Source organism: Marmota monax, unplaced genomic scaffold (assembly GCF_021218885.2).
Source record: "Marmota monax isolate L192 unplaced genomic scaffold, Marmota_monax_Labrador192_F-V1.1 WCK01_AAM20220418_F8-fsc00071, whole genome shotgun sequence".
In the NCBI taxonomy this organism is placed as follows: Eukaryota; Metazoa; Chordata; class Mammalia; order Rodentia; family Sciuridae; genus Marmota; species Marmota monax.
The window spans coordinates 6,500,894-6,528,538 of NW_026695217.1; the positions used below are offsets into that span (position 1 = coordinate 6,500,894).

At 34.9% G+C, this 27,645-nt stretch overlaps 1 protein-coding gene across 5 annotated transcripts in view; it reads left to right on the top strand.

The window, feature by feature from the left end:
• Arid4b (AT-rich interaction domain 4B) overlaps positions 1-27,645 on the top strand; it is a 143,428-nt gene that overhangs the window by 108,236 nt on the left and 7,547 nt on the right. For 4 of the 5 annotated variants that reach the window (XM_046432017.2, XM_046432019.2, XM_046432020.2 and 1 more), the window contains 5 exons: positions 14,364-14,448; positions 17,360-17,558; positions 21,123-22,337; positions 24,164-24,277; positions 26,417-26,632. In XM_046432017.2, coding sequence (XP_046287973.1) covers positions 14,364-14,448; positions 17,360-17,558; positions 21,123-22,337; positions 24,164-24,277; positions 26,417-26,632 — 1,829 coding nt within the window. Of the gene's footprint in view, positions 1-14,363; positions 14,449-17,359; positions 17,559-21,122; positions 22,338-24,163; positions 24,278-24,941; positions 25,098-26,416; positions 26,633-27,645 lie in introns of those variants that run through there. The other variant, XR_006849190.2, reaches the window with a different exon arrangement.

Below are 27,645 nucleotides of genomic sequence, written 5' to 3' on the forward strand. Positions count from 1 at the left end.
CCTTTCTTATTTTGAGAAAAGTTGAATTTTGATCCATTATGAAACTGGGAAGAATACAGGAACTTCTGTCATGCGAGAGTATTCAGGAGGTTTGTTTGGCCTCATTCTTTATTTTTTTCTAATCAACAAGATTTGCCAAAGGATATAGTAATTCTAAAAGCACTTCTTTCCAGAAGATAGAAGTATTTTAGTTTTGAAAGTGATAAGGAGAGGGTAGGGTAAGGAAAGATTTTTAAAAGAGCCATTCATGTTTGTTATAACTAAGGAAGAAAATGAGAAGCTAGTTCAACAAGTCATGCTTATATCACTAAGGATGCCATCAATTTCTGACAACTCAAGTGTTCATACGCTAAGAACTTTCAAAAGAAGAAAACTTGCCCTCTTGATGAAGACTCGTGTGTTGGAGCTCTGCAACTCCAGCATCATAGAGAAAACAGCTGCACTTCAGTAGACTAAGCAGTTAACTTTCTTATGATTCACATGACAGTGTCTTATTTCTTTCTGTAATAATAACAAAAGAGATTTTCTTATTGATAAATCAGCAAAAATTACAATATTTGCTGCATCTTCATATCTGAAGTTAATCTCATAAGGACTGCAACAAATCTTCATCAACTCTACAGCTATTTTCCTACTGTTGGGGGTCTTCACCTTTAACTTCACAAATGAAATCAGAAATGAAGATTTATGCAGAGGGAGGCTCATGAAAAAAATTGATCTTCAGTGACAATCATTCTCAAGAAAATTTAGGAAATTTCATGGAGCAATTTATGCATGCTTTTGTTTTATCTGTAGCTTTTTTAACAAATAGATTTTTCTTAAAAGAATATCTTGTGTTATTTTAAAGAAACATTTTTTCTCAATTTCTATATTTTTTTTCCTTTTTTCTGAAATGCTGTGTAGATATGCAAATATCCCTAGGTCATAGATGAAAAAAGTATTAATTTTTGTTATGCACAGATTAGTATTTGGGATAATTCGTTTTTTTTACTACAGCAATGAAGAAGGGGGAAAAAAAACATTTTACCTGGTTACATGAAATTTATTGGAATTAGCCGGAATTCTTGACCCAAACCACAAATGGTATAATGCTACAGAATTTTTCTGGTGTGGTGACCATATATAAAAACTGTTGTCCAACTCTGTAGAATTTATTAGGTCATCAGGCGGGGCAGAATATTTGGGCATTCTGCCATTATTTTATAAATAATTTTTAAACTCTCCTGAATGACATTCAATATATTGACAAATGTATTAAGTTATAGTGTGTTCTCTTTTAGTCTTTAAAAATATCTAATTACATTTTTAAAAATTATAGTATGGGGCAGGGAGTATACTTCAATGAAGAGTGCTAGCCTAGGGTGTATAAGGCCATAGGTTTGATCTCCAGCACTGTCCCCCCAAATATACTTACAGTTCTGTTTTAATAATTTTTAATAGTAGACTTTCTGTTAATTTTAACTTCTCTTAGTTATATTGATATTTTACAGAAGTTCTTAATATTGTTACCTAATTGATCCCTTCACTCTCAAGTCTCCAAGGCATGTCATAAATATGGGAATGATTTTTGTTAAGTAAGGCTACCTACTGAATTAACATACCATAAACTTCATGGAATATGGTGGATTTACCCTTGGTCTGTAAAAGTTGAATGTATTGGAACTATATGGATTGCTTGGCATGAGATTTAAAATGCATCAGTACTTAACTATGTTGTTGTGATACTGATTAAATTTTCTCTCTTCATTTCCAATTTGGCTTTCTGCAATCAAGGGAGCTAGGAATGTGATGAGGGAATAATATTTTCTATATTGAGGATAATCAGCTGAATTAAAGGATACCATAAAGTAAAAGAGGAATAGAAAAAAAGGTACTTTAAAATTCTAAGTGTAAAGCTCAAGTGGGTAACAACAGTTCTATTCCTTATTAGAAATTATTGAAAACTGAAAATAAGGCAAATTATGTATAAATATATTATTTTAAATAAAAATTGATTACATTTTAAAAATATCTAATTACTCCAAGTGCACTGAATCCTCTTTGGAGGCAGGGAATCAAGAAGAGAAAAAAAAATCTGAGTAAAATACTCACAAATAAATGAATTCAATTTCATTTTTTAATAATACTCAGTTGCTTTTTATCAAACTTTATTAGAGTCAAACATAAGTTGAACATCTATGTGCTAAATACTGTGTTGGGACTTAATTAAAAAAATTTTTTTAAAGGAATTTCTAATCCAGACAAGGAAATCAGACACTACAATAGGATTTTTTAAAATTTTTTAATTTGTTTTATTTAATTATACATGACAGTAGAATGCATTTATGCACTTTGATATATAATACATAAATGGGATATAATTTCTCATTTTTCTGCGTGTACAGGTTGCAGAATCATATTGGTCATGCAGTCACATATATACACACAGTAATAATAATGTCTGTTTCATTCTACTCTCTCTCCTGTCCCCACATCCCCTCCTCTTCTCTCCTGTCACTTCCCTCAACCTAATCTAAGGTAACATTATTCTTCCCTAGTGACCCCAGCCTCATTGTGAATTAGTATCCACATATTAGACAAAACATTCAGCCTTTGGTTTTGTGGGATTGGCTTGTTTCACTTAGCAAGATATTCTCCAACTCCAACCGTTTACTGGCAAATGCCATAATTTTATTCTTCTTTAAAGCTGGGTAATATTCTATTGAGTATATATACCACATTTTCTTTATCCATTCATCTATTGAGGGACACTTAGGTTGGTTCCATATTCTAGCTATTGTGAATTGAGCTGCTATAAACATTGATGTTGCTGCATCGTTATAGTTTGCTGATTTTAAGTCCTTTGGGTATAAACCAAGGAATGGGATATCTGGGTCAAATGGTGGTTCCATTTCCATTTTTCTGAGGAATCTCCATACTGCTTTCTACAGTGGTTGCACCAATTTGCAGTCCCACCAGCAATGTATGAGTGTACCTTTTTCCCCACATCCTCACCAACATTTATTGTTGCCTGTATTCTTGATGATTGCCATTCTGACAGGGGTGAAATGAAATCTTAGAGTAGTTTTGATTTGCATTTCTGTAATTGCTAGAGATGTTGAACACTTTTTCATATTTTTGTCGATCAGTTGAATTTCTTCTTGTGTGAAGCATCTGTTTAGTTCCTTAGACCATTTATTGATTGGGGAAAAAACAAAAAACCAAAAATAATCCAGTAGGATTTTTGAGCCATTGAATCTACCACCCTTAGCCCTCCTTTGTACCCTCAGACGTTTTCTTATGTGGTGTACTTTTGTTGGTCAGTTGTTAGAATAACTTCATGTGACTCCCAGCTCTGCTGTTGCTTTATAATAATAGTATTCCTTGACAAAATCACAAGATCCCTAAACACTCTTACTCCTTGCCTTCTGCCTCAGCAACCAATCCTGGTTGGAGTTAAGCAAACAAACCATATTGACTGTTCTCATTTTAAATTCCTGACTGTGAACCTTAGGTGATCCCTTAGTTCTCTATGTCCTTTTCCCATTCACTTTTCCTGGTTTTTTAGTGGGCTGTAATATACTGTTTTTTTTTTTTTTTAATCTCTTTACATTTCAGATTGTGACTTTGCTTTTTGCCTCATTGAGAAATTGAGAAGAAAATTTCTATAGATTTACATTGCATCTACCTTCCTACCTGCATTTGCGTTCATGTTTTCTGTATTTGCACTTTTGGCGATAGGTTTAAAATCACATTACAGTCTAAATGCCCTTCTTTCTTGCCAAAGCAAAGACATGGGCCTATTTTTTACTTGTTCAAAATCATTCCCACCTTTAGACCTCTAATTATTTCTCCTATCTCAAAGAAAACTTTGCCTTCAGCCTATCTGGTCCCACTCTGCCATTTCTTTTCTTCATTTCCATCTAGCAAAACTATTTGAATGAGTTATTTTAACTTGTTATCCATTTTTGCTCTTGTATCTGTGTAAATCCATTCTAACTACCCCTACCCACTCCACCTCCAGAACTAAGTTTATCAGGATCACTAGTGAGTGTAGCTGAATTCCACTCTCCATCTTTTCTTCTGTCTTGTCTCATCAGTGGAGTTGGTAGCATTTAGTTTATCATTCTTTCCATGGTGTGCTTCACTTGGAGCAGCTGCAAATGATTTTCTTACTTTTTTCTTTTCAACCTTTCTCAAAATTAAAACAGCCATTCTTCAGATATCCTAACTTTTGTCTCTTTTTGTGTGCTTTCTGTTCCCTTATTTTTTCTTCTGTCCATTTAACTTTTTTTTTTAGCTGTCTTTTACCTTTGATTTCACTTTCTTTTGCTATTCAGTCTTAAACTTGAGTTGCTTTTCTAATACTGAATCAATCAATCTTTCTTTTTTTAAAATGGAGTTGGGGATTGAACCCAACAGCACTTTACCTCTGAGTCACATACCCCAGTTGTTTTCTGTTTTAAGATAGGTTCTCGCTAAATTTGCAACAACTGGCCTCAAGTTTATGATCCTTCTACCCAGTTCTCCTGAATTGCTGGGATTACAGGAATGCCCCATCATGCCCACCCTCCCTGATATTGAATATTCTAAGTGATTTTTCTGAGCTGAAGAAATTTCATCTCCCAGAATATAACTTCTGCCTAAGATTCTGGCTCATCCCCTCTCCTTTTTTTTTTTTTTTTTGTAACAAGCTTTCTGTATCTGGACCAGATTACTTTATGTTACACAGACCATTTCACTTAAAACACGGGGAGAAAATTCCTGTTATATATTAATTCCATTAATATATCTTAGCCATGTTTAGAAAAGTTAAAAGTATGCCTGGCATATGGCAAGTACCAAACAATTGCTGAACTATATTGGACCTCCTTGTTAAATAACTCATTTCCTTTTTCTTTTTTTTTTAACTTGTTATCCATTTTTTTTCCCTTGTATCTGTGTAAATCCACTCTAATCACCCCCACCCACTCCACCTCCAGAACTAAGTTTATCAGGAGAGCAGAAGTTCAAATAATAAAAAAAGTTCCAATGCTTTTTAAAGTGGTACTTGTAGAATATAAGAATAATGGGCTACTGGGACAGATGTGCCCTGTACCTTGTAATGAAACCTCCTCACAGCTCATATTTATAACTATGTGCTCACTTTTTTTTTTCCCCCTTGTACCAGGGATTGAACTCTGGCACGTGACCACTGAGCCATATCCCTACCCCTATTTTTCGTATTTCATTTAGAGAGAGAGTCTCACTGAGTTATTTAGCATCTCGCTGTTGCTGAGGCTGGCTTTGAATTCACCATCCTCCTGTGTCAGCCTCTCGAGCTGCTGGGATTACAGGCATGCACCATAGCACACAACTGTGCACTCACTTTCTAAGGGACTGTCAGATATTGCTATAGAAGCCTCACTAGCAATGTATTAGAGTTTCATTTTCTCTACATCTTTGTACCACTTGTTATTCTCCATTAAAAAAAATTTTTAGTTATTCTGGGTGTGAATTGATATCTCATTGTGATTTTGATTTTCCTAATGATTAGTGATGGTGAACATTTATTTACATGTAGTCATTCATAAATCTCTGGAGGTAAATCTGTCTTCAGGTCTTTGTCTGTATTTTGTAATTGGTTAGATACTTTGTTCGTGAGCTGAAGGAGTTCTTCATATATTCTCGATATTAATTTGTTATCAGATATTTGATTTACATGTATATATTTTTTGTTTAGAGACAGGGACTTGCTTAGTTGCTTAGGGCCTCACTAAGTTGCTGAGGTTGGCTTTGAACTCACAATCTTCCTGTCTTAGCCACTGGGATTACAGGCATATGCCACCAAGCTAGACTCAACATACGTATATTTTCTCACCCTGTGGCTTATATTTTCATTATCTTGGTGGAATGCTTCCCTCTCCCCTTTCCAGTACTGGGGATCTGGGAATTAAATTCAGGGCTTCACGCATGCTAGGCAAGTACACTACCACTGAGCTAGACCCCCCAGCCTTTGGAATGCTTTGATGTACAAAAGTTTTTAGTTTTGACAAAGTCCAATTTATGTATTTTGTTGCCTTTTTTTTTAATTCAAGAAACTTCCGTGTCCAGTATTATGAAAAATTTGCTTCCTTTTATATTGAATGGGTAATATATAGGTCTGTCTTTGATCCATTTTAATTCATATTTGAATATGTCATAGTCAATTCTTTTTTGTGACCTATTTGGGTACTATAAAGAGCCTATCTTCTAGATAACAACCAAAATGGAGTTTAGACTGAAATACTTCAATGAATTTAATTGAAAATGCTTTATCCATGATTTTCCTTTTATTCTTTGTCTCCTTTTATCTCTAAAAAAATTTTAACATTAATTTTCATCTTAATTTCTCTATTCTGTATAGACTATGCTGTATGCTTTATTTCCCTCTTCCATTTTACTTCCTTGAAATTTTATTCCGGCCATACTGTCATTTGAATGTCATTAGATTTAGGAATATTTATGAGAGGGTGCAAAGTTATTCTTGTTGTACACTTTGAAATAATTGATAATAATAAAAATGGTAAAAGCAAAGTACAATAGGAAATTATATGTTTTGTTTCTATGTTATAAAAATTGAAGGCCCATAAAATGAAGGCCATTTAACAGTGGCTTCTTAGTAAATACCTGTGAAGTAGTTTTGGAGGAGAGTGACTTTTTTTGGTGGTGGTGTTGATGGGGGAGTAACCAGGGATTGAACTCAGGGACACTCAACCACAGAGCCATATCCCCAGCCCTATTTTTTATTTTGTGTAGAGACAGGGTCTCCCTGAGTTGCATAGCGCCTCAGCCTCCTGGGATTATAGGCATGTACTGCTGCCCCTGGTGAAAATGGCTTTTTGAGTAACCATAATTTGGGGTACATGTAAAAATAAACATTCTCAAAGGTAGATAAATATTCAATTATTTGTTATAATCAACTGAGCTTTAATTTTTCTTTGTGTATAAGCGTGGGCCTGTCCTATTAGGTAGTTTTTGTAGATTGGCAGATAATGTAAAGCATAAACTTGGACATGTTCTCTTTGATTGTCTTATAGATTGGCCAGTATATTAGTATTTTGGCCTAAATATACACAAATACCAGTTCTCCAAACCTTTCTGATATTAACGTAAATTTTTGAGATATTTAAAAACCTCATCTGTATCATAATATATAGTTTATGTTGCAGTTGTTAATCCTTTTTAGTGTTCATTATAAGCTTGATAAATTCTTGAGTGGGGTGTTCTTGGTATTGCATATTACATCTCCTTTGAGATCTATACTTTTGTTACATTTTCCTAAATGACAAATCTTAAATATGGCTGTGTTATGATATTCATATTTTTGTCAATCTGTTTTGAATTATGACGAATGCCATTCCTGTTTCTTAGTGAGTTTAGCAGTGTTATGTTTTTTGCAATTTAGGTACATGACTAAAAGCATTAAATGATGATCAATGGTTCTTTTTTAAAATTTTGCTTTAGATATTTCATCAGATTAAAATATAAATTGAGATTATGTAAAATTCACATTAAAATGTTGCTAAATTGCTTATATAAAATTTATAGTTATTAAACTAATGATACTTTTCATTTTCACTTTCCTTTTTTCCCTCCCTTCTTCTCTTACTTTTTCTTAATCATTTAAGGAGGGGAAACTTATTTCCTTGTTAAGATAGTTTAAGTTTCTACTTTGGATCTGAAGGTTTTAAAAATTAGTTGATATGATATGTATTTTCTTTATGTCTCTGGAGAGGCAAGATAGAAAATACATATTGTTCAACAGTTATTAAATGAGTATCCAAACAAGGGAGAAAATATAAATGTTTCAGGTACCTTGATGCAAGGTCATTTATCCTTTTAATAATATGTATATATATTTCAGAGTTTCAAAGTATTAATGTCAGTTTGGTTTTGCTCCAACGTTATCTTTGAGATAACTTTATTAAGAATGTAATTTATTTGTTAAAAATCTCCAAACTATGCCTTTAGAATATTTATTAAGTGCTCATGTTATTTCTTTGAAAGTTGGCCATTAGAAGAACTGAAATCTTAAGTGATATGTGCGTGGTAACTGTTTTGGTCTGTATATCTTGTTGATTAACTGTACTGTTTTCATTATTACTAAATTATTTCTTAGGTGATTTGCCAGTATATCTGAACAAAAATCAAAGTTTCTCTTTAGAACTTTTATTTTTCTCTGGTGAGAGCAAGTATGCTATGGTCTCTGAATGGTTTCTGTTAGTTTTATACTGTTATTTTAACCCATCTTAAAAATATTGATGTTCGATTCTCAGCACCACATGTAAATAGATAAAGGCCCATCAGCAACTAATAAAATATTTAGAAAAATACCCATGTGGCTGCTTCTTTCAAAAGGTTTGTATTGTTACTTTTGTAATTTCTGCTTAGCATTGTTATCTCTATTCAATTGTAAGCCTCTTGGTGAAAGGAACTTTTTGTTGCATTCATTGCTGAATACCCAATGCCCACCACAGAGTCTATCAGGTAATAGGTACCTGTGAGGTATTTGTTGAATGAATTAAGTCCACTGAGGCTTGGAATCTCATATATTTTGTCATGTGGTTCAGCTACTGCATTTTATGTTCAGGGAGCTTCTGAGAGCTTTAAAAAGTTAAATATTTGAGTTGATTATGCATTGTTCCTCCATGTCTATTCCATTAGTTAAATGTTAGATAATCTTAATAGAAATACTCACATATTATTCATGTATATACCTTGAAAATATTTTCCTTAGTTGTGTAGATGAATATTAGATAAAGTACTTGTCTATGTTTCATGTATATCATTAATTGTAACGAATGGTTTGATAAGTGAATTGAATAATATGGACTAGTAATCATATTCTTTTATTTTTGTTTTTGATAATGTTGGAGATTAAATTCAGGGCCTTGCAAATGTTGGGAAAGCACTGTACCACTGAGCCATACTTCCATACCCTGCTAATCAAGATTTTAATTTTCTAACCCAGTTATTTGTTTCAATATTTGTTTATTTACTTATTTATTTTTGTGGTACTAGGGATTGGACCCAGGGGCGTTCTACCACTGAGCTACCCACCCACCCACCCCCTTTTATTTCAAGATTGGGTCTTGGTAAGTTGCACAGGCTGGCCTCACACTTAGAATCCTCCTGCTTCAGCCTCTTAAGTGCCACCCTGTCTGGCTCAATATCTGTTTTTATGTGGAAGCATAAGATTCATTTTCTTCTGTCCTGGCAGAAATTTTTTTCTTAGTGTCAAGAAGGGGACGATTAATCCTCTGATCATAATTTCTAAAGGTAAAGTCCACTTCAAGGCAGGATAGTTTAAATCAACATTCCAATCTGCCTTGTTCTTCATATCCATTCTCATAAAATTCTATTGCATGATTCTGAAGTTGCAAGACATTTTAATGTTTTTTATTTTTTATTTTATTTTATTTTTTTGTGGGCCAACTGCTCAGATTACGTTTTTTTCCCCCTCAGTTCTCCAGCTACATTATCATTAAACATGTAGCTGATGGCAAAAGACCTTCTGTGCTTAGAGAGAATTCTAGTTGTTTAGGTATAAAGTGACTTTTGTGAAGATCTGCTGCTGTTATAATACTATGTCCTTCCTGCTCAGTACAGATGACCATCAGAATGTGCTAATGTCCTGATGGCCTGCGTGATGTTTAAACCAGCCATACTGGAGTGCCCTGTACAGGAATAACCAGTGTATCTGAGAGGATAGGGTTTTCATATGTTTGGGGATCCTTAAGAATAGGACTAGAAACATTTTAAAACCAAAAAGTTTGTTAACTTAGCTGTGAAGACTCTGGTATTCTTCAACAATGCACTTTTGAGTCAGGCGCAATGATGCACACTTGTAAGTCCAGCTACTCAGGAGGCTGAAGCAGGAGGATCATAAGTTTTGAGTCCAGCCTAGACAACTTAGTGAGACTCTATCTCAATAAAACAATAAAAAGGACTGGGGGTGTGTAGCTGTGTGGTATAGTGACCCTGGGTTCCATCCCTAGTTAGGTGAGGCATTCTGTTCCTTGAGGCATGAAAAGGTATCTTATGCAATAAGGTATCCTAAGGAGAATTTAAGAAATATTTTATGGTCTTCTGTTTCTTAGTTGCAGTTTTCTGCTCTTTCCTATTGCCTTTTTAGTAACTTTACTTTTTACGGTGTTCAAATGGTGTTCAAGGTATTTGAACTTGAGCTACATTTGCCCACTTTTTATCATCATTGACTACTTTATCTGTTATGCCTAAAATAAATGTGTCATAGTCATTTTAGTTTATATTAAATATACTGAATAAAAAGTCTAAAGTTTGTATAGATTAAACAGGATCAGTTACAGCTTTTTGTTGTAGTTCTGAACTGAATTACTTTTTATTCATGTTGTTTCTTTTGGTATTTGATGAGAATTAGAAATTTTGACCCATTATTGCTTCCCTTATTTAAAGCAGTTGGCATTAGTAATATACATATTGAGCACTTTTTGTGTCTGTTGATTTTTGTTGTTTAGTGAGGTGGGACTAATGTGGCCCAGGCTGGCCTCAGAATGCCTCCACCATCCCTCCTACCTTCACCTTTCAGGTGGTATCTGTAAAGAATGTTGGGTTTGGGGACCCAGCTTTTTGACACCCCCCCACACACACACACACATGAATTTGTTTCTCCTTTTCTGTTCTTTGAAGATAGTCTTTAAATAAGAGCAGTTGTATAATAATCTAAAGGATAATTATATAAAGGGGAAAACATTTCTTGTTTTCAAATAGAATAATCAGTTATAATTATTATTCTATCTTCTGATTATTTTTTGCTTGGAAGATTGGCCAGGCAACTAAAATGCTATTTAAAACCTCATCATATTTTGAAATATTTGTCTGCCTGTATGTCTGTATCCATAGTCTCAACCTCTGTTTAGTAAGGACATTTGTATTTAAAAAGATTTCCGGTTGCTGGGGTGTGGCTCAGCTGTAAAGCACTTGCTTCCCATGTGTGAGGCACTGAGTAGGATTCTCAGCACCACATAAATCAACAAAAATTTAAAAAATCCATTTACAACTAAAAAAAATTTTTTTCAACCAAAATTCTCATGTATTATTTTCACGTGTCCCTCCTGTTCACAGGTATTTTTTTTTTTTTTTTAGTTATAGATGGATGTAATATCTTTATTTCATTTATTCATTTTTATGTGGTGCTGAGGATCGAACCCAGTGCCTCACATGTGTGAGGCAAGTGCTCTCTGACTGAGCCACAACCCCAGCCCCACGGGTACAGTTTTAATGAGGCTTTTTCAGTCAGTGGTCTTCCCTGTGCTTACTTTGATGAGTCCAGGAATGCCCCACACCAATCATTGGGTATCAGGGATTGAACTCTGGCACTGGACCACTGAGCCACATCCCAGCTGAGTTGCTTAGCACCTTGATTTGCTGAGTCTGGCATTGAACTCGTGATCCTCCTGCCTCAGCTTCCCAAGGCACCCGGACTATAGGGGTGCACCACAGCTCCCAGCTTCCTTTTGTTCTCTAATTCTCCAATTCTCCACATAGTGTCTTTTGGAAAGCCTAGAATACTTGAAAGAGGTCAGTAATATTGTTGACATTTATTAGTCTATCAAATAAGTACAGTTATTAGGATTTTAAGTATACACACTATACTTCTAAAAGCTGTTAATTATAGTGACAATTACAGTATTCTTACTACATTTTATAAAATGAGCAGAATTCTGGCTAAGAAAAGAGAAATCCAAAAGAATAGTGTCAGAACAAGGGAATACCTCAACAAATTAACGTTAAGTACCAAAAAAGTGGATGGGGAAAAAAAAATGAAGGAGTCATAATATTAGCTAATATTTTATAGACTTGCAAGTTAATATGTAATTGCTCTAACAAGACATATAACCAGAGTGACCATGGTGGTTCACACATATAATCCCAGCAATGTGGGAGGCTCAGGTAGTAGGATCACGAGTTCGAGTGCCAAGCTAGCTCAGGCAACTTAACGTGACCTTGACTCAAATTTTTATAATAAAAATAAATTAAAGTGGTTATGGACGTAGCTCTGTGTTAAGGCACTCCTGAATTTAGTCCTTACTACTGCAAAACAAAAAGTTTAAAAAAAAAGAGAGAAAGATAACCACTGACTTTCCAAATACTTTCAAAACCACACATAGTATTTAATGGTAATTTTGAAACAAGATTGTTACCCAGAATGATTAAGACCATAGCGATTAATTGCTATTATTGAAAATAGTAATAAGAACTATTTATGTAGATTATTCTATCTAAGTCTAGATTGGCGTCTTGTAATAGTGCTTGGTCCAGTGGTCTTTCCACATCAAAGCTCACTGCTTGAATTCTTCTGACAGCCAGTCAGTCCTTTGATACCATCTTTATTTTACAATTTCGGGAAAGAAGATGAGGATTACCAGATAGTGTCTGTATACTGTGGCATTTGGGTACTGAATGCCAGCCTTTACTATATAACAAATAGTCTTTGGTTAAGAAAAGTTTTTAAAAAAGACTAATTCATGTTTGTTTATCTCACATTAATGTTATGTGTAGCCACCATGTAGCCTTTAGTGTATCTCAAATAGGAAATTTGTTTTCTTTTATTCAAATTTGATAGCACTGACTTCTTCCATAATATATTCTCGTATAGGAACTTTTTAGGAATCACATTGAACTTTGCAGAGGGTTGGAAATTGGAGGTATTTTATGTTAATATTCCATCATCTTCACAATTTTTAAAGGAACAAAATTTTTTCTTTTTTCTTTTTGCAGTGCTGGACCTTAGACCCAGGGCCTCATACATGGTAGGCAGGCACTCTGCTATTGAGTTACTGCCCAGCTCTAAGTGGCTTTTTAAAGTATAATGTAATTTTTTGTATTGCTAGGAAAGGTAAAATGCATAGTAGATGCTGCTCTGCCAGAATAGTTCCCAAAGTAATAATAATACTTGCTTTTTAAAGCTATTCAGAGTACCTAACATATATTTGATCCTCAAAAATCTTTATGAGGTATGTAGTCTTATTTTTTAGTGTATTTTTAAAAGCTGTCTTATGTTATACAGTGGTAAACTTGGCCTGGTATTGAGAATAGGGACATATGATGAGTAAGCAGGTATTATATTAAGACTTTTCCAGTGCTCCTTCCATTCCTTTCCCTGTTCTCATTGTTGCTTTCAGCAGCTTCCATTGGGTGAGACCATGGCATGATCCCTTGCAGGAGTTGAGTCCTCAACTTCACTGTAGCCAGTAGTTTATACTAGCAGGATGTCATTTTGCCTGGAAGTTGCTGTAGATAATTTTAGGCTATAGTAGCAGGAGAATGTAATTTCCTTATCAAGTCATGACTCAAAGTAATTTACTTGTTCATTTGGAACCTTTGTTAACTTGTTTAATATCATTAATTTAAAACCTCCTTTTCAAACTTTCATGTTCTAGAGTTTAAGATTTGAGTTTTTCTGCAATAATGTATATAACTTTAGAACACAAAAAGTGAATGACATTTTATTTTTTAAATTTTTTTTAGTTGTAGATGGACACAATACCTTTATTTATTTATGTTTTAATGTGTTGCTGAGGATAGAACCCTGTGCCTTGTACTTGTGAGGCAAGCGCTCTGCCACTGAGCCACAATCCCAGCCCGGCATTTTATTTTTAATGTTTTTGCTTTCTAAGATTTTGCAGAAATGAAAAAGACACCTTTTTTCATAAACAAATAGTTTTATTGTAATCAGTACTAAGTTGCACCCTGTAAAATCATGAAGACTTTCAGCATTAAATTGAGAGGAACCATAGCTCTGTTGATTTACAGCTGTCTAGTCACATAGGAAGTAAGCATCTCAGAATACTGAAAATTTGACAAAAATGTTTTTCTAGTATTTTATGAGCAGGCTTTTTTTTTTTTTTTTTTAATCCCTAGGTGGTTTTGCATCATCTATAAGTTACAGTAGGAGGCTTTTAAAAATCAGATAATGCCATTTAAAATCACCATGTTACCTTACCTTTCTGATGGATCTGGAAAAAATAATTGCCTACTTGTTGCTTAATAGCAAAACAAAACAGAAAGTGTAGAAAATACTGTGATTTTTCCAAATACTTTTTATAAAGATTTGGTTTCTTTTTTGTGTAGCAGAGTAAGGACTGCACCTCGGAGTCAAGACTTCTCGCCTCATCCAGTAGCTAACATTGTGAACTTGGCCAAGTACATCTCTTTGGGCCTTGGTAGTTTATTTATCAGACCCAGGAAATTGAACCAAGTGCTCTCCAAGATCTCCAGTTCTAAAATGTTACAATTCTGTGTATAAGTTTCTCTTTAACATGGTATAGGTTCTTCTGTGGTTTTATGTTTTGTATATTTACATCAGTTTCTTTTAATTTTAGATATGATGAATGGATTAAAGCAGATAAAATAGTAAGACCTGCCGATAAAAATGTGCCAAAGATAAAACATCGGAAGAAAATAAAGGTAAATGTGTTGATTTTGCCACACATGACTAGCTCTTAAAGAACTTTTCCTCCAAAATGATGAGTTAAGTGTGTGCACTAGTATTGCTCTTAGTTTTACACTCTCTTGAAATATCAGTGAGTTTTTTGTTTTTGTTTTGGTGCTGAGGATTGAACCCAGAGACACTCAACCCCTGAGCTACATCCCCAGCCCTTTTTTATATTTTATTTAGAGACAGAGTCTTGCTGAGTTGCTTAGGGTCTCACTAAGTGTTGGTTTTTTTTTTTTTTTTTTTTTTTGTACCAGGGATTGAACTCAGGGGTGCCTGACCATTGAGTCACATCCCCAGCCCTGTGTTGTATCTTATTTAGGGTCTCAGTTGCTTAGTGCCTCACAATTGCTAAGGCTGGCTTTGAACTCGAGATTCTCCTGTCTCAAACTCCCAAGCCACTGGGATTATAGGCATGCACCCAGCTAAAATAGCATATTTATGAATGCTGTATTTTTTGTCAGCTTGTTGGAATGCATTTTTAGAAATAATGCTAAATCATTTTTGAGGCTTCATCATTCCCATTGTTCTATAAAACCACCCAAACCAGTTTCCACTTAACTTGCTTCAACACTTTTCTATACTCCTGGTCCCCAGTTACCAGCCGTAAAGTAGTATGGCTGGGAAACATGGGTTAAACCTTGGGTAAACCGTTCTGTGGAAGAAAAGATTTTTGAAGTCAGAGGAGAGCCCAGCCTATCTGACAAGTCTTCTTTTTAACTTGTCTTTCTCTGACTGTAGATAGTGGCTTAGAGTATATTCACAAGATCCTCACATGTTGCATCAGTACCTCGGGTACCTACTAATGAGCTCACATGGAAAATTATTATTACAGTTAGATATGATAGAATTCTATTCTTTTAGACTAAATCTTTTTGAATGTTTGATGAGAAAGCAGACCTTTAGCTAGATTTTTAGAATTTTTAAATTCTTTGGTATATTTGCTTTGGGAAGCTTAATAGTTCTTCTGAAATTCAGTCTTCATATTCGAAGTGAAGAGCTATTTATCCTCTTGCCAAATGTTATCCTACTGTCCCCAGATAGTGAAAAGCTTTTCCCTAAATTGGTTCTTCTTTACTTACTGTGAATTAAGTCTGTGTTTTTAAATTTTTGGTATAGCTGTAACTCAGGGCTTCTTAACCCCTTTATATTCACACTCTTGGACTTTACCATCAAGTATATAAATAACACTCTATTTAGCATTGTTTTTAGTTACTGGAAGAATTTTTTTTTTTTTTTTTTTTTTTTTTTGTGGCACTCAAAAAAGCCAATGTCTTTATACAAAAAACAGAGCAACTATTTGAGCAGTATTTCTAAGGTGAATGATTGGTTAGGGGTGCAATAAACAATGTTAGAATATTACATAGTGATTACATAGAAAATTTTTTTCTATAAATATTTGCCTCTATTCACTTCTTGATGACTCCTCAGGCATATTAAAATTCCTGATCATAGGGAAGAGCCTTGTGAATTTTGAAAAGGTTTTGTAGGTAATATTTTCCGATATTGTACAGCCTTCTCTTACTCTATCTCATCTTACTCTGAGAGCCATTATTTTAGAGACTCCTGACAACCACTAAAAGCCATATTTGAACTTAGACTAGAGTGGATTATTTTGGGCTACAAATATGCATGATAGATTATGACCTCTGCCATAAAATAACAGAGGAGAAAAGGCTGACAATAGGAGAAAAATTAGAACAACAGTAATAGGCTATGAAAATCTAGCTTAGACTAGCTGTGCTCAGAAGTTTATGTTCTGTGAATTAAGCCCAGAGGCTCTAAGGCAGTGGATCTTATCCTGAACCATGATCAGAAAGAACTCCTTGGAGTACCTGTTAAAACTCAGATTGCTTAGCCCCCATCCTCTGCATTTCTGATTCAGTAGATCTGAGATTAGATTTAGGAATTGGTGTTTCTAACAAGTTCCCAGAGAATGATGTTGTTGGGCCAGGAGCCACACTGAAGAGTCACTACCCCTAAAGGCATCTATTAAATGTAGAGAATTAACTTCTTTCCTGCTCATATGGAATAATAAGCTATATACCATTCTTAGGAGAATTGTAAAAATAATCACTCAAATATGTTAGTGTAACTAGATAACAGGACTTCTGAATTGTTTATTGCTAACCCACACTTCTGAGTTTGCTATATTATATTTTTTCTATGAGGCATTTTTTTAAAATATTTTTTTAGTTGTACGTGGACTTATTACCTTTTATTTTATTTATTTGTATGTGCTGCTGAGGACTGAACCCAGTGCTCCACCTGTGTTATATAAGTGTTCCATCTCTGAGTCTCAACTGTAGCCCTTTACAAGGCATTTTATAGCAAAATTTAAAGAATATGTAAGCCTCAGCTCAAATTTTCCCCGAAATATCAATTTTTTTAATGAAGAAAATTTCCCTTAACTTGATCTTATAACAGATCATTTGTTTAGAGTTTTTCAAAGCTGTCATTTGAATGAAAATATGGAATATTGTCATTACCATCCCACACTTTATAATGAGAGTATGAAATTTTAAAACAAACAGGTTAAAATTGTGTTTCTTTTTTTGTGCCTGAATATTTAATTTGAACATACTGTGATTTTTAGTTTTAAAGATTTGATAATATCAATTATTAGTATATTTATTTGTTGGTTTAAAATTCCTGTCTGATTACTGATTTGATTCCCAGTATTACGTGGTAAATACAAAACCTTTTTGCTCATTCTATAGTATTTTGTTTAATAAGTTTTTAAAAACCTTGGCTTTTTGAAAGGGGGCTTTATATATTCTGTTGAATAGTTAAATAACAATATATCCTATAAGTATTAGTTAAAATATAAATTATAAATTCCTTATGATATTGTATGATTAACATTTTTTTCCCTTTATGCAGAATAAATTAGATAAAGAAAAAGACAGAGATGAAAAATATTCTCCGAAAAACTGTAAACTTCGACGTTTGGCAAAACCACCATTTCAGACAAATCCATCTCCTGAAATGGTATCCAAACTGGATCTCACTGATGCCAAAAACTCTGATACAGCTCATATTAAATCCATAGAAATTACTTCCATCCTTAATGGACTTCAAGGTAAAAAAGCAGATATTTTATTGCATGCAAGTATTTGGTCTGTAAGTTAAAATATATAAAGATAATTAATTCATCGTCATTAGTAGATTGCTTTTTAGTGAGAATTTTGTTATCTCTTATGTTTGAAAAAAAATTGGTCATTAATTGAGGCACCATTAATTTTTAGTTAAAATATAATATTCACCCTTCGTTTATTTCAGGAACTTTTTTTTGTTGTTGTTGCCATGTAAAGAATAGTGTATCTTAAACAATATCAGACTGTAAAACTGTACTGACAGTATTAAAGAATACCAAACTCTGTTTATCTTGATTACATCTGTTAAAGTTTCTTTTATGGTGGTATTATAGCTTAGTATAAAAGGCAGAATGAAGTTAAAAGTATCAAGTAACAAAAGCAGTAGGACTTTTGTTAAATTCACTTTGCAGGAAAGGAGGGACATCTGATCTTTGAACTAAGCCCTTAGAGAACTTACATTCCTAAAAACATTTTCACATTGCTCATGTTATGAGACTGTTGATTTTTTTTAGAATTTTGAATATAATAGAAATTGGTTTTTGTCCCTTATTTTAGGTGAATATTTACATGAAACTATTTTTCTTTTTTCCTTTGAGAATTTTTAATATTTATTTATTTTTTAGTTTTCGGTGGACACAACATCTTTGTTTGTATGTGGTTCTGAGGATCGAACCAGGGCCGCACGCATTCCAGGCGAGCGCGCTACCGCTTGAGCCATATCCCCAGCCCATGAAACTATTTTTCAATTAGCCAAATGCTGTATAATATTGAAAGTTTGAGTTTTACAAGTTTTCTAATATATGTGATAGAATAATCTATGGAAAATATATGTAGAATTTGAAGGACTGTAATATTATGGATACTAGTGTATCTCCACTGTCATGAGCAAATTTTATTTATTTAAAATCCCCAGAAGTACTTAACACTCTTGACTTGTGTGTGATCACCCACCCAGCTACTTTCCTTCCTTCCTTCTCTCTCCCTGTCTCCCCTCTCCCCTCTCACTCTTCTCACTTTCTTGTGTCAAGGGGATACCAAGGATTGAACCCAGGAGCACTTAACCATTGAGACATCTTCAGCCCTTTTAAATTTTGTTACAGGGTCTCACTAAGTTGTTGAGGCTGACTTTGAACTTGGAATCCTCCTGTCTTAGCCTCCCAAGCCACTGGGATAAGAGGCATGTGTCATCAGAGAGAATATTATTTAGATTTTTAAAAATTGAACAGAAGACATGAGCCTGTCTTTGTTCAAAAGCTCGGTGGAGTCTCCCTCAGAATGCTGTTTGAGTAGAGTTCTCTAGGTCGTATCTGATTAGGAATTGGCTTCTCTTGAGAGTTACAGAAGCTTCTCCAGGGAATTCAGTTGGATGAGGTCATAACAAGTTCTGGGTAACAGGTACTCACCACATTTAGAATGTCTGAAACAGTTTGGAGTAGATGACTAGTAAATATGCTCTGTAGGAACAGAAGGATGCTCTGTGTTTTCTGAGAATAGGCTTCCTTTGATTGACTTCTAGCTTTCATAAGTAAATGATGTCAGCTGATCTAGGTAGTACCACAATAAGACATGGAGGGAAAGTTGGAATTTCATCAGCATATACTCAAAACGATATAAAGAATAAAAAGAAAGACTATACAATGGCTGTAGGCCCCTTAATAGACTATATATTGGCCCTCAGTATGACTGTCTTTAGAAATAACACTACACTAGTTTGAACTGGTTTCCAGCTATCTTCCCAGGAAAGATACATTCATTCTAGGGTGGGATGGACAGATAGTAAGATCCAGTCAAGGGATCTCCCTTCAATGTCGTACTGGAAATTCCTTTCTTGATATCAGGCCTCCCTGGTATAGCACATTTTCTAGTAACTCCTTGAAGATGAGTATAAGAGAAGGAAAGTAAATTTTTAGACACTGAAAGTATTTTTATTTACTTTTGCAAATGGCTTTATTCTATTTATGATAGAGTAGTTTAGTCTGTTTTCTGCTAATATAACAGAATGCTGTACTCTGGATAATTTATAAAGAAGAAAATTATTTTTCACAGTTGGGGTGGCTGAAGAGTCTACTGTCAGGTCACTGGTATCTGGTGAGGGCCTTCTTGCTGTGCTGTATAATAGCTTGGTGAGGGCATCATCACATGATGAGAGAGCTATATGTAACAAAGCCACTCCTGTTGCGCAGCTAACTTAACCCTGTGACAGTGACATTAATCTCTTCATGAGGGTGTACCCTCATGGCCTAATCACCTCTTAATGGCCCCAACTCCCAACATTGTCATGGCAGCAATTAAACATGAGTTTATAGGACATTGAACTGCATCAGCTAGCATTGTTCAGTTGTTCTTCTGTTTTGTTTTTTTCTGTGACGTCCACTGCTCTTCCAATTCCTGATTCTTTGTGACTTGTTTTATTATTGTTTCTTTTTTTTTGTTTTTGTACTGGAATTGAGCCCAGGGGCACTCTACCACTGAGCTACACTCCCAACCCTTGTTATTTTTTGTTTTGAGATAAGATCTGGCCTCGCCCCAGTGCAGTCCTCCTGCCTCAACCTCCCAAGTTGCTGAGTGGTTTTTGTTTTGCTTCCCTCCCTCCCCTACCCCAAAGAATTTGTTTTTAATGTCCTCAAATTCCATAATGAGATACACCTTGTGTAAATGTGTTTTCTGCACCTGTGGTGTGTACTCTGTCATTCTAGGAGCTTGTAATTGTGTTTCACACAGTTTTCTTGAATGATTTCGTTGGTTATTTCTTCCATTTTTTTGTCCAGTTAGTTCAGTATTGTACCATGTACAGTATACTCCAGTATATTTTTAAGTTTGGAGGGGGGCTTTTAATTAATTTTTTAAAAGTTTTCTGTTAATTTTTATTAAATTTCTGTGCTTTCTGATTCTTTTATTGACTATATACATTTAACACTTATGCTATTTGACTTCTTTAATGCTTAATGTTTTAAATTTTTTAAATTAAACTTGCTTCTTATTTATTTATTTATTTATTGGTATCAGAGATTGAACCCAGGGGTGCTTTACCACATGAGCTACATTCCCAGCTTTTTTTAAAAAAAAAAAATTTGAGATAGGGTCTCGCTAATTTGCTGAGGCTGGCTTTGAACTTGCAATTCTCTTGCTTCGGCTTTCTGAGTTGCTGGCATTATAAGCGTGCCCCAGCCTGCCTGGCTTAAATTGGTTTTATTTTTTAAGAGTTCTATTTCCTGCATGTTTTTGTACCATGTTCTGCTCATGTACAGTTAGCTTTATTGAGTTCTAATTTGCATAAAATCAAATTTATAACTTCTGTATTTATAATTTGATGAGTTTGGCAAGAGAGATCCAGTGGTGTGACTAACACTATGATCATGATATTATAGACCATTTCCATTTGGGGTGAGTGTTTTTCACTTTTTGGAAAGAGTTTCTTCACCTATGAAGTGGGGATAAAAGCTGCAGTGACTGTAAACCTAGGAGTTGTTAAATTAAATGCCTGGCACTTAGAAGACATTGCTTATGTTCACATTCTCATCGTGTTTTTTCTCCTTCTTGTTTTCTAGCTTCTGAAAGTTCTGCTGAAGACAGTGAACAGGAAGATGAAGGAGGTGCCCAGGACCTAGATAGTAATGGCAAAGAGGAATCAAAGACGGATCATTTGACACATACCAGAAATGAACTTATTTCAAAAGAAGAACAGAACAGTTTGTCTTTGCTGGAAGAAAGCAAAGTCCATGCAGATTTGGTAATGTCCAAACCAGTATCTAAGTCTCCAGAAAGATTAAGAAAAGACATAGAAGGAATATCAGAAGATACTGATTATGAAGAAGAAGATGAAGTCACAAAAAAGAGAAAAGATGTCAAGAAGGACATAACTGATAAATCTTCAAAGTCACAAATAAAACGTGGGAAAAGGAGATATTGCAACACAGAGGATTGTTTAAAAACGGGATCACCTGGTAAAAAGGAAGAGAGGGCCAAGAGCAAAGAATCACTTTGCATAGAAAACAGTAGCAATAGCTCTTCAGATGAAGATGATGAAGAAAAATCGAAAGCAAAGATGACACCAACGAAGAAATACAACGGTTTGGAGGAAAAAAGAAAATCTCTGCGGACAACTGGTTTTTATTCAGGATTTTCAGAAGTAGCAGAAAAAAGAATAAAACTTTTAAATAACTCTGATGAAAGACTTCAGAACAGCAGGGCTAAAGATCGGAAAGATGTCTGGTCAAGTATTCAGGGACAGTGGCCTAAAAAAACACTGAAGGAGCTTTTTTCAGACTCTGATACTGAAGCTGCAGCATCCCCACCCCATCCTGCTCCAGAAGAAGGGGCAGCAGAGGAATCACTGCAGACTGTGGCTGAAGAGGAGAGTTGTTCACCTGGTGTAGAGCTAGAAAAACCACCGCCAGTCAGTGTCGATAGCAAGCCCATTGAAGAAAAAGCAGTAGAAGTCAGTGACAGAAAAGCAGAATTTCCAAGTAGTGGCAGTAACTCAGTGCTCAATACTCCTCCTACTACACCAGAATCGCCTTCATCAGTCACTGTTACAGAAGCCAGTCAGCAGCAGTCTTCTGTTACAGTGTCGGAGCCCCTGGCTCCAAACCAAGAAGAGGTTCGAAGTATCAAGAGTGAAACTGACAGCACAATTGAGGTGGAGAGTGTTGGGGGAGAGCTGCAAGACCTCCATTCTGAAGGGAACAGCTCACCTGCAGGCTTTGATGCCAGTGTGAGTTCCAGCAGTAGCAATCAGCCAGAACCAGAACATACTGGAAAAGGTGAGGAAGAAAAAGCATGTGTTGACTTTAGGATCTTCCCACCTACAGTTTTAATGCTTTCACAGTATCTCTCCTTATATTGTGACATTTAAGTGCCATACTTGTGTGTACACTATAAAATAAAAAATTTGGAATGTAATTTGAAAATAATGATGGTTGAATACATTTAAAAGCTTGAGGTTTTAATGTGCTTTGCCTGAACCATCCATGACATATCAAGGGAACCAGAACACATGTGAGAAATTAGACCTAGGCCCAAAGCCAAGCCTGTTTGAAAATTTATTACACTGGTTTACTGTATGGCATGAGCGCACCTTAAATAGATTTCTGTGACATTGTTTTTGCATTTGTAATGTGCAGTTTCTCACATATATTTTGATTTATTGATAGACCCTCCACCCTTAACTAAATACTGTATGTAGGGGTTTGGAACAACCAACTAACTGTCCAGGCACTTGCTTTCAGCAGACAACCATGTCAAACTGATTTTCAAGCCTAATTAACTTGGGAAAGTTTGTAAAGGAATTTGATGCTTCCTTAGATGCATAGCCCCCAAATTGAAGGACCAATGTTTTTCTTAATAACCTAAAGTAATACTTTGTTTATTTTTTTTCAGAAGTACTTGAAAGTGGAAATCAAATTAGTACTTTGTATATATATAAGTGTCTTCTGATGTTGCCATAGCTATATTCTGTCACCATTTTTCCTATAAACTAGTTTGTTCAGGTGTATTAAAGTACATTTTAGACTGAGCCTTGGCTTTGAAACACACATTTTCTCTTGTGAAGTTAGAGCGCCAGAGGGTATATGTTTCATATAACATGTCAGATTTTAGTGTGCTTGCTTTAGGTTTTTAGTCTAGATCAGATTGTCTAATTTAAAAATTTCTCATAAATCTTTTCTTAAAACATGTCTTTTTAAATTTTTTTGAAGTAAATAAATAAAAAATATAGTTGCAATTGGGATGTTCAAGTACAGCTACTGCAATTGCATTTATATGCCGTGCTGTCTTAGAAGCTGCACTATCCAAGCAGAAGGCTAGATGGGCTTTCAGCAGTAATGTTGCAATGCTAGTTCTACAAAGCTTGCATCCTTACCATATTCCTCATACCTTAAGAGAGATTAAAATTAGCCCAGAATAATTAGAATATCATGTCTGCTGACAGACTAAATCATCTCTGCCCATTTGAATCTGTGTGTGTGTGCACACGTGAGAGAGCGCGCGCGCGTGCGCGCACACTCACACACACGCACACACACACACACACACACACACAGAGTTGGGAATCGTGTTTATTAACCAGTGCCCTAAGCACCATGTTTTTTAAATAAGTTGGTAAAAACAAGTGTGAATTTCTTCCAGAATTTCTCATTAATATCAGAGTATTTATTTTCAAATTATATTAATTCGTTAACATTTTAAGGTCTTTAAACTAATTATTTTAAAACTATATTAATTCATTAACATTTTAAGCTATTTAAACTAAATCTTAATATTTTGGTTTTATTAAATCGTAAGTTCAGGTTTTCAGTATGAATCCATTTTTAAATTACTAGACTCATAAATTCATCATTTTTGAATTACTAGACTACTCAGAACTTTTTTCAGTTTATATGTAAGCTTTTTTGCTTTCCAAAACCACTTTAACTTATGCATAAGAATTCATCTTCATTAATGACAGTATATCAAAAATTGGTAGTGATTTCTGTGATAATTTATGAATCTCATAGAGAATATGTAGTTTGGAATTATTTTCTAAAATGTAAAATTATTAAATACCTAGGGAATGTTTGATTTATTTTGTGTTACTTATTTCCTGTTATAGCCTGTACGGGTCAGAAAAGAGTGAAAGACGCTCAGGGAGGAGGCAGTTCATCAAAAAAGCAGAAAAGAAGCCATAAAGCAACAGTGGTAAACAACAAAAAGAAGGGAAAAGGCAGTAAGTGTGAAACCTCTAATTTTTAAAATACAAAAATAATAGCTGATGTATTTTTTCCTCCCATTAAGAAAAGGATATTCAGGATATGGAATAGTTCAACATTTTGATTTTGTTTCCATCCTCAAAAAAGTTAATTATAGAAGTTTTCTGATTCTAGCTATATTCTACGATTAAACAAGTTGGTATTATTCAGCCTTGGTATTGATTGCTGGTGAATGATCACATAATTCTTTTTAAAATGTAGCCAGCATAATGAAATACCAATATCTTTGTTAGCTTTATGTTTCACAGTTCATTCTACTTGATTGTATGCATCTCATATTATGAAATAACTTCAATCATATATAATTTTATTACAGTGAAATAAATTAGTAATTCTTCAAGGAAATCAGCATTCAAGTAAACAATCAAGATAGCTTCAGAGGTATAATTCCCACAATTCCAGGCTATGACTCATATCTTGGGCACTCCAAACCATGTGACCTGAGAGCAGCTCCATAATACTTTGGCTGAGTATGTTCCAGTTTAAGACATTAGTAATGACTCTCTCTATCAACTTGCACAGAACATAATACTGTGTTTCTTCTGAGGGCTGCACATTTGATCTCTCTTTTTTTTGTAGACAACATAAGAAGCAGAAAATATGTAAAGAATTTTTTTTCAGGTGCCCCACATTGACCTCCTGCTGCTCTTCCAGGAGACTCCTGCCACCTCCACTGCCTGACCTTTGCTAGCAGCCGGCTTGGCTGCACTTCAGTGCAGAAAAGGGTTATTCGGCCAGCTCCCCGAGGTTCTGCTGAGCCCATATGACTTCCAGGCGGTGAATATGGCATCCCTTGGGGCCCCGGGCGGCTGTGCTCAGCAAGGCCACGAAAGGCAGGCTGAGGCAGGCCACTGCATAGAGTGGGGCCAATCCTTGGGCAGCTTAGCTAGGAGTTTCCAGGGGTTCCAGAGCAGCAGAGGGGGCTGGGCCTGGAGGGGAGTTGTACAAGATATGTGTAAAAGAGTGGTAGAGTTTCTTTATTCCCAAACACCACAAAGGGAGGAGTTGCTTTATACCTTTGTTATTTGGAATACTTTTGAGACTTTGAGAGCCTGTTTTTTGGTTTGTTTTGGGTTTTCCTTTTATTTTTCTGGTTGCTGTTAATGAAGAATCAATAAGCACATGACAGGTCACAAATTATTTGGTGTATCTTATTTTTCTTATCCTGTGATGTTTTTGTCTTCAAGACTTTGCCATTTGAATGATATTTTCTAAGAGTGCCCATCTTTAATGAGTAAACATGTATCTTTACAAAGATATAGCCATTAATTGTATTTTCCCATTTTATTTACTGGGCTTCTGCATGGTAAATCCAAGTGAGTTTTCCATTCTCTGAGGATAGTTTAGTAAATTAACTCTGATGGAATCTCAAAATAATACTTTTTATCCAGAAAAAGGTAATTTACAGCAGTTCTATCACCTGTTCACCTGGTAAGCTGTCATGGTTATATATTTCCATTTCATTACTGAAACTTAACTAACAAAGGCAGATGTGACATAATTATCACACAGACTTCTGCATTCTTCATGAACTATGGAGTATGTTTACCAGGGGAGACCGATGGGTTTATTGTAGCCAACAAGCTGTAACATAGCAGGTACTTAAGAAGAAATTCATTATACATGTCAAAATTTAGAGTTTTTTCCCCAAGGAATTGTTTATTGAATATTATGATTATGCTTCATTATTTGTTTGTGGCCCAAGTGTTAACGTGCACACAACCTGAATTTATTGAAATGAGTTTCTACAGTGAGTTAGTTTAAAACATGGTACATTCCACTTTATGTATTAACATGATAGAATAAAAAAAACATTCCAATTATTACTATTCCAATTATTACTATTTAACAGTCTACTTAGTATAATGAAAGGTTATTATGACTTTTTAAAACCTAGTATTGGCAGGTAAGAAGAGTTTTGTTTTTCTTTTTCTTAATTAAGATAACTTCTGCATTTGCATGTGATTTTCTAGGTTTTATAGGCAGGTTGTTTACTGTAGTGGTAAATTAAAATGGTTAACTTTGGTAGCTACTAAAATCTGGGCCAAAATTCATTGTTACATTTTTTTTTGTTAATTCTTTTCTTTTTCTTTCAGCAAACAGTAGTGATAGTGAAGAACTTTCAGCTGGTGAAAGTGTAAGTAAGACTCAGCCAGTCAAATCAGCCTCCACTGGAATGAAGTCTCACAGTACCAAATCTCCTGCAAGAATGCAGTCTCCTGGAAAATGTGGAAAGAATGGAGATAAGGACCCTGATCTCAAGGAGCCTAGTAATCGATTACCCAAAGTTTACAAGTGGAGTTTTCAGATGTGTAAGTGATGTGCATTAAAAATTGAACAGCAGAAACTTAATTTTAGTAACTTTTTCTCCACATTTTTTATTAGTGCAGTATAGTGGTACATATTGATTGGATTTGTTATATATTTGTACATGCACACAATATAACAATATAATTTGACCAACATCTCTTCCCAGCACTTCTTCCCTCCTCCCTCTGCCCCCATCCCCTTATCCATTTCCTCTCTCTCGATCTCTTTGATTTCCATGAGATCCACCCTTACCTTTCTTTTCCCTTTTCCTTTCAAGCTTCTCCATATGAGCATACATTCATCCCTTTACCTCTGTGTTTGACTTATTTCACTTAACATAATGGTCTCTAGTTTCATCCATCTTCCTGCAAACAATATATTTCATTCTTTTTGTGGGTGAATAAAACTCTATTATGTATGTCTATGTGTATATGTATGTATATATCTCCTAGTAACTGTTGATGCAAATACTAAAAAGGAATCTACCAAACCTGAGAGGAATTCTAATCAATTGCAGCGTATAGACCTCACTTGGATTGGTAAAAGAAAAATTTTAAGGGAGTCGAGGACAGTCTCAACACTTGAGTTGATATATCTGATACAATATTGGGAATATGATTTAAAACAATATGGTGTTGGGATAGGGATACAGATGAGACAAGATTTGCCATAAATTGAAAAATTACTAAAGCTGGGTAAGGATACTTCTCTCTATACTTAATATATGTAAGAAATTGCCAGAATAATTATATAATTTTCCTTGTACAGGGGATTGAATTCAGGGGTGCTCTACCACTGAGCTACACCCCAGTGCTTTGGATTTTTATTCATTTACTTTTTGAGGTAGGGTCTCTCACTAAGTATCTTAGGCAAGCAAGCCTTGAACTTGCAATTCTTCTGTCTCTGCCACCCCAAATCACTGTGATTGCAGGCTTGCACCAGTGCACCTGGCTGAAATTTCATTTTTTTAAAAAAACAGGCTACAGCAGAGTTTCTCACAGAGTATTCATACGAC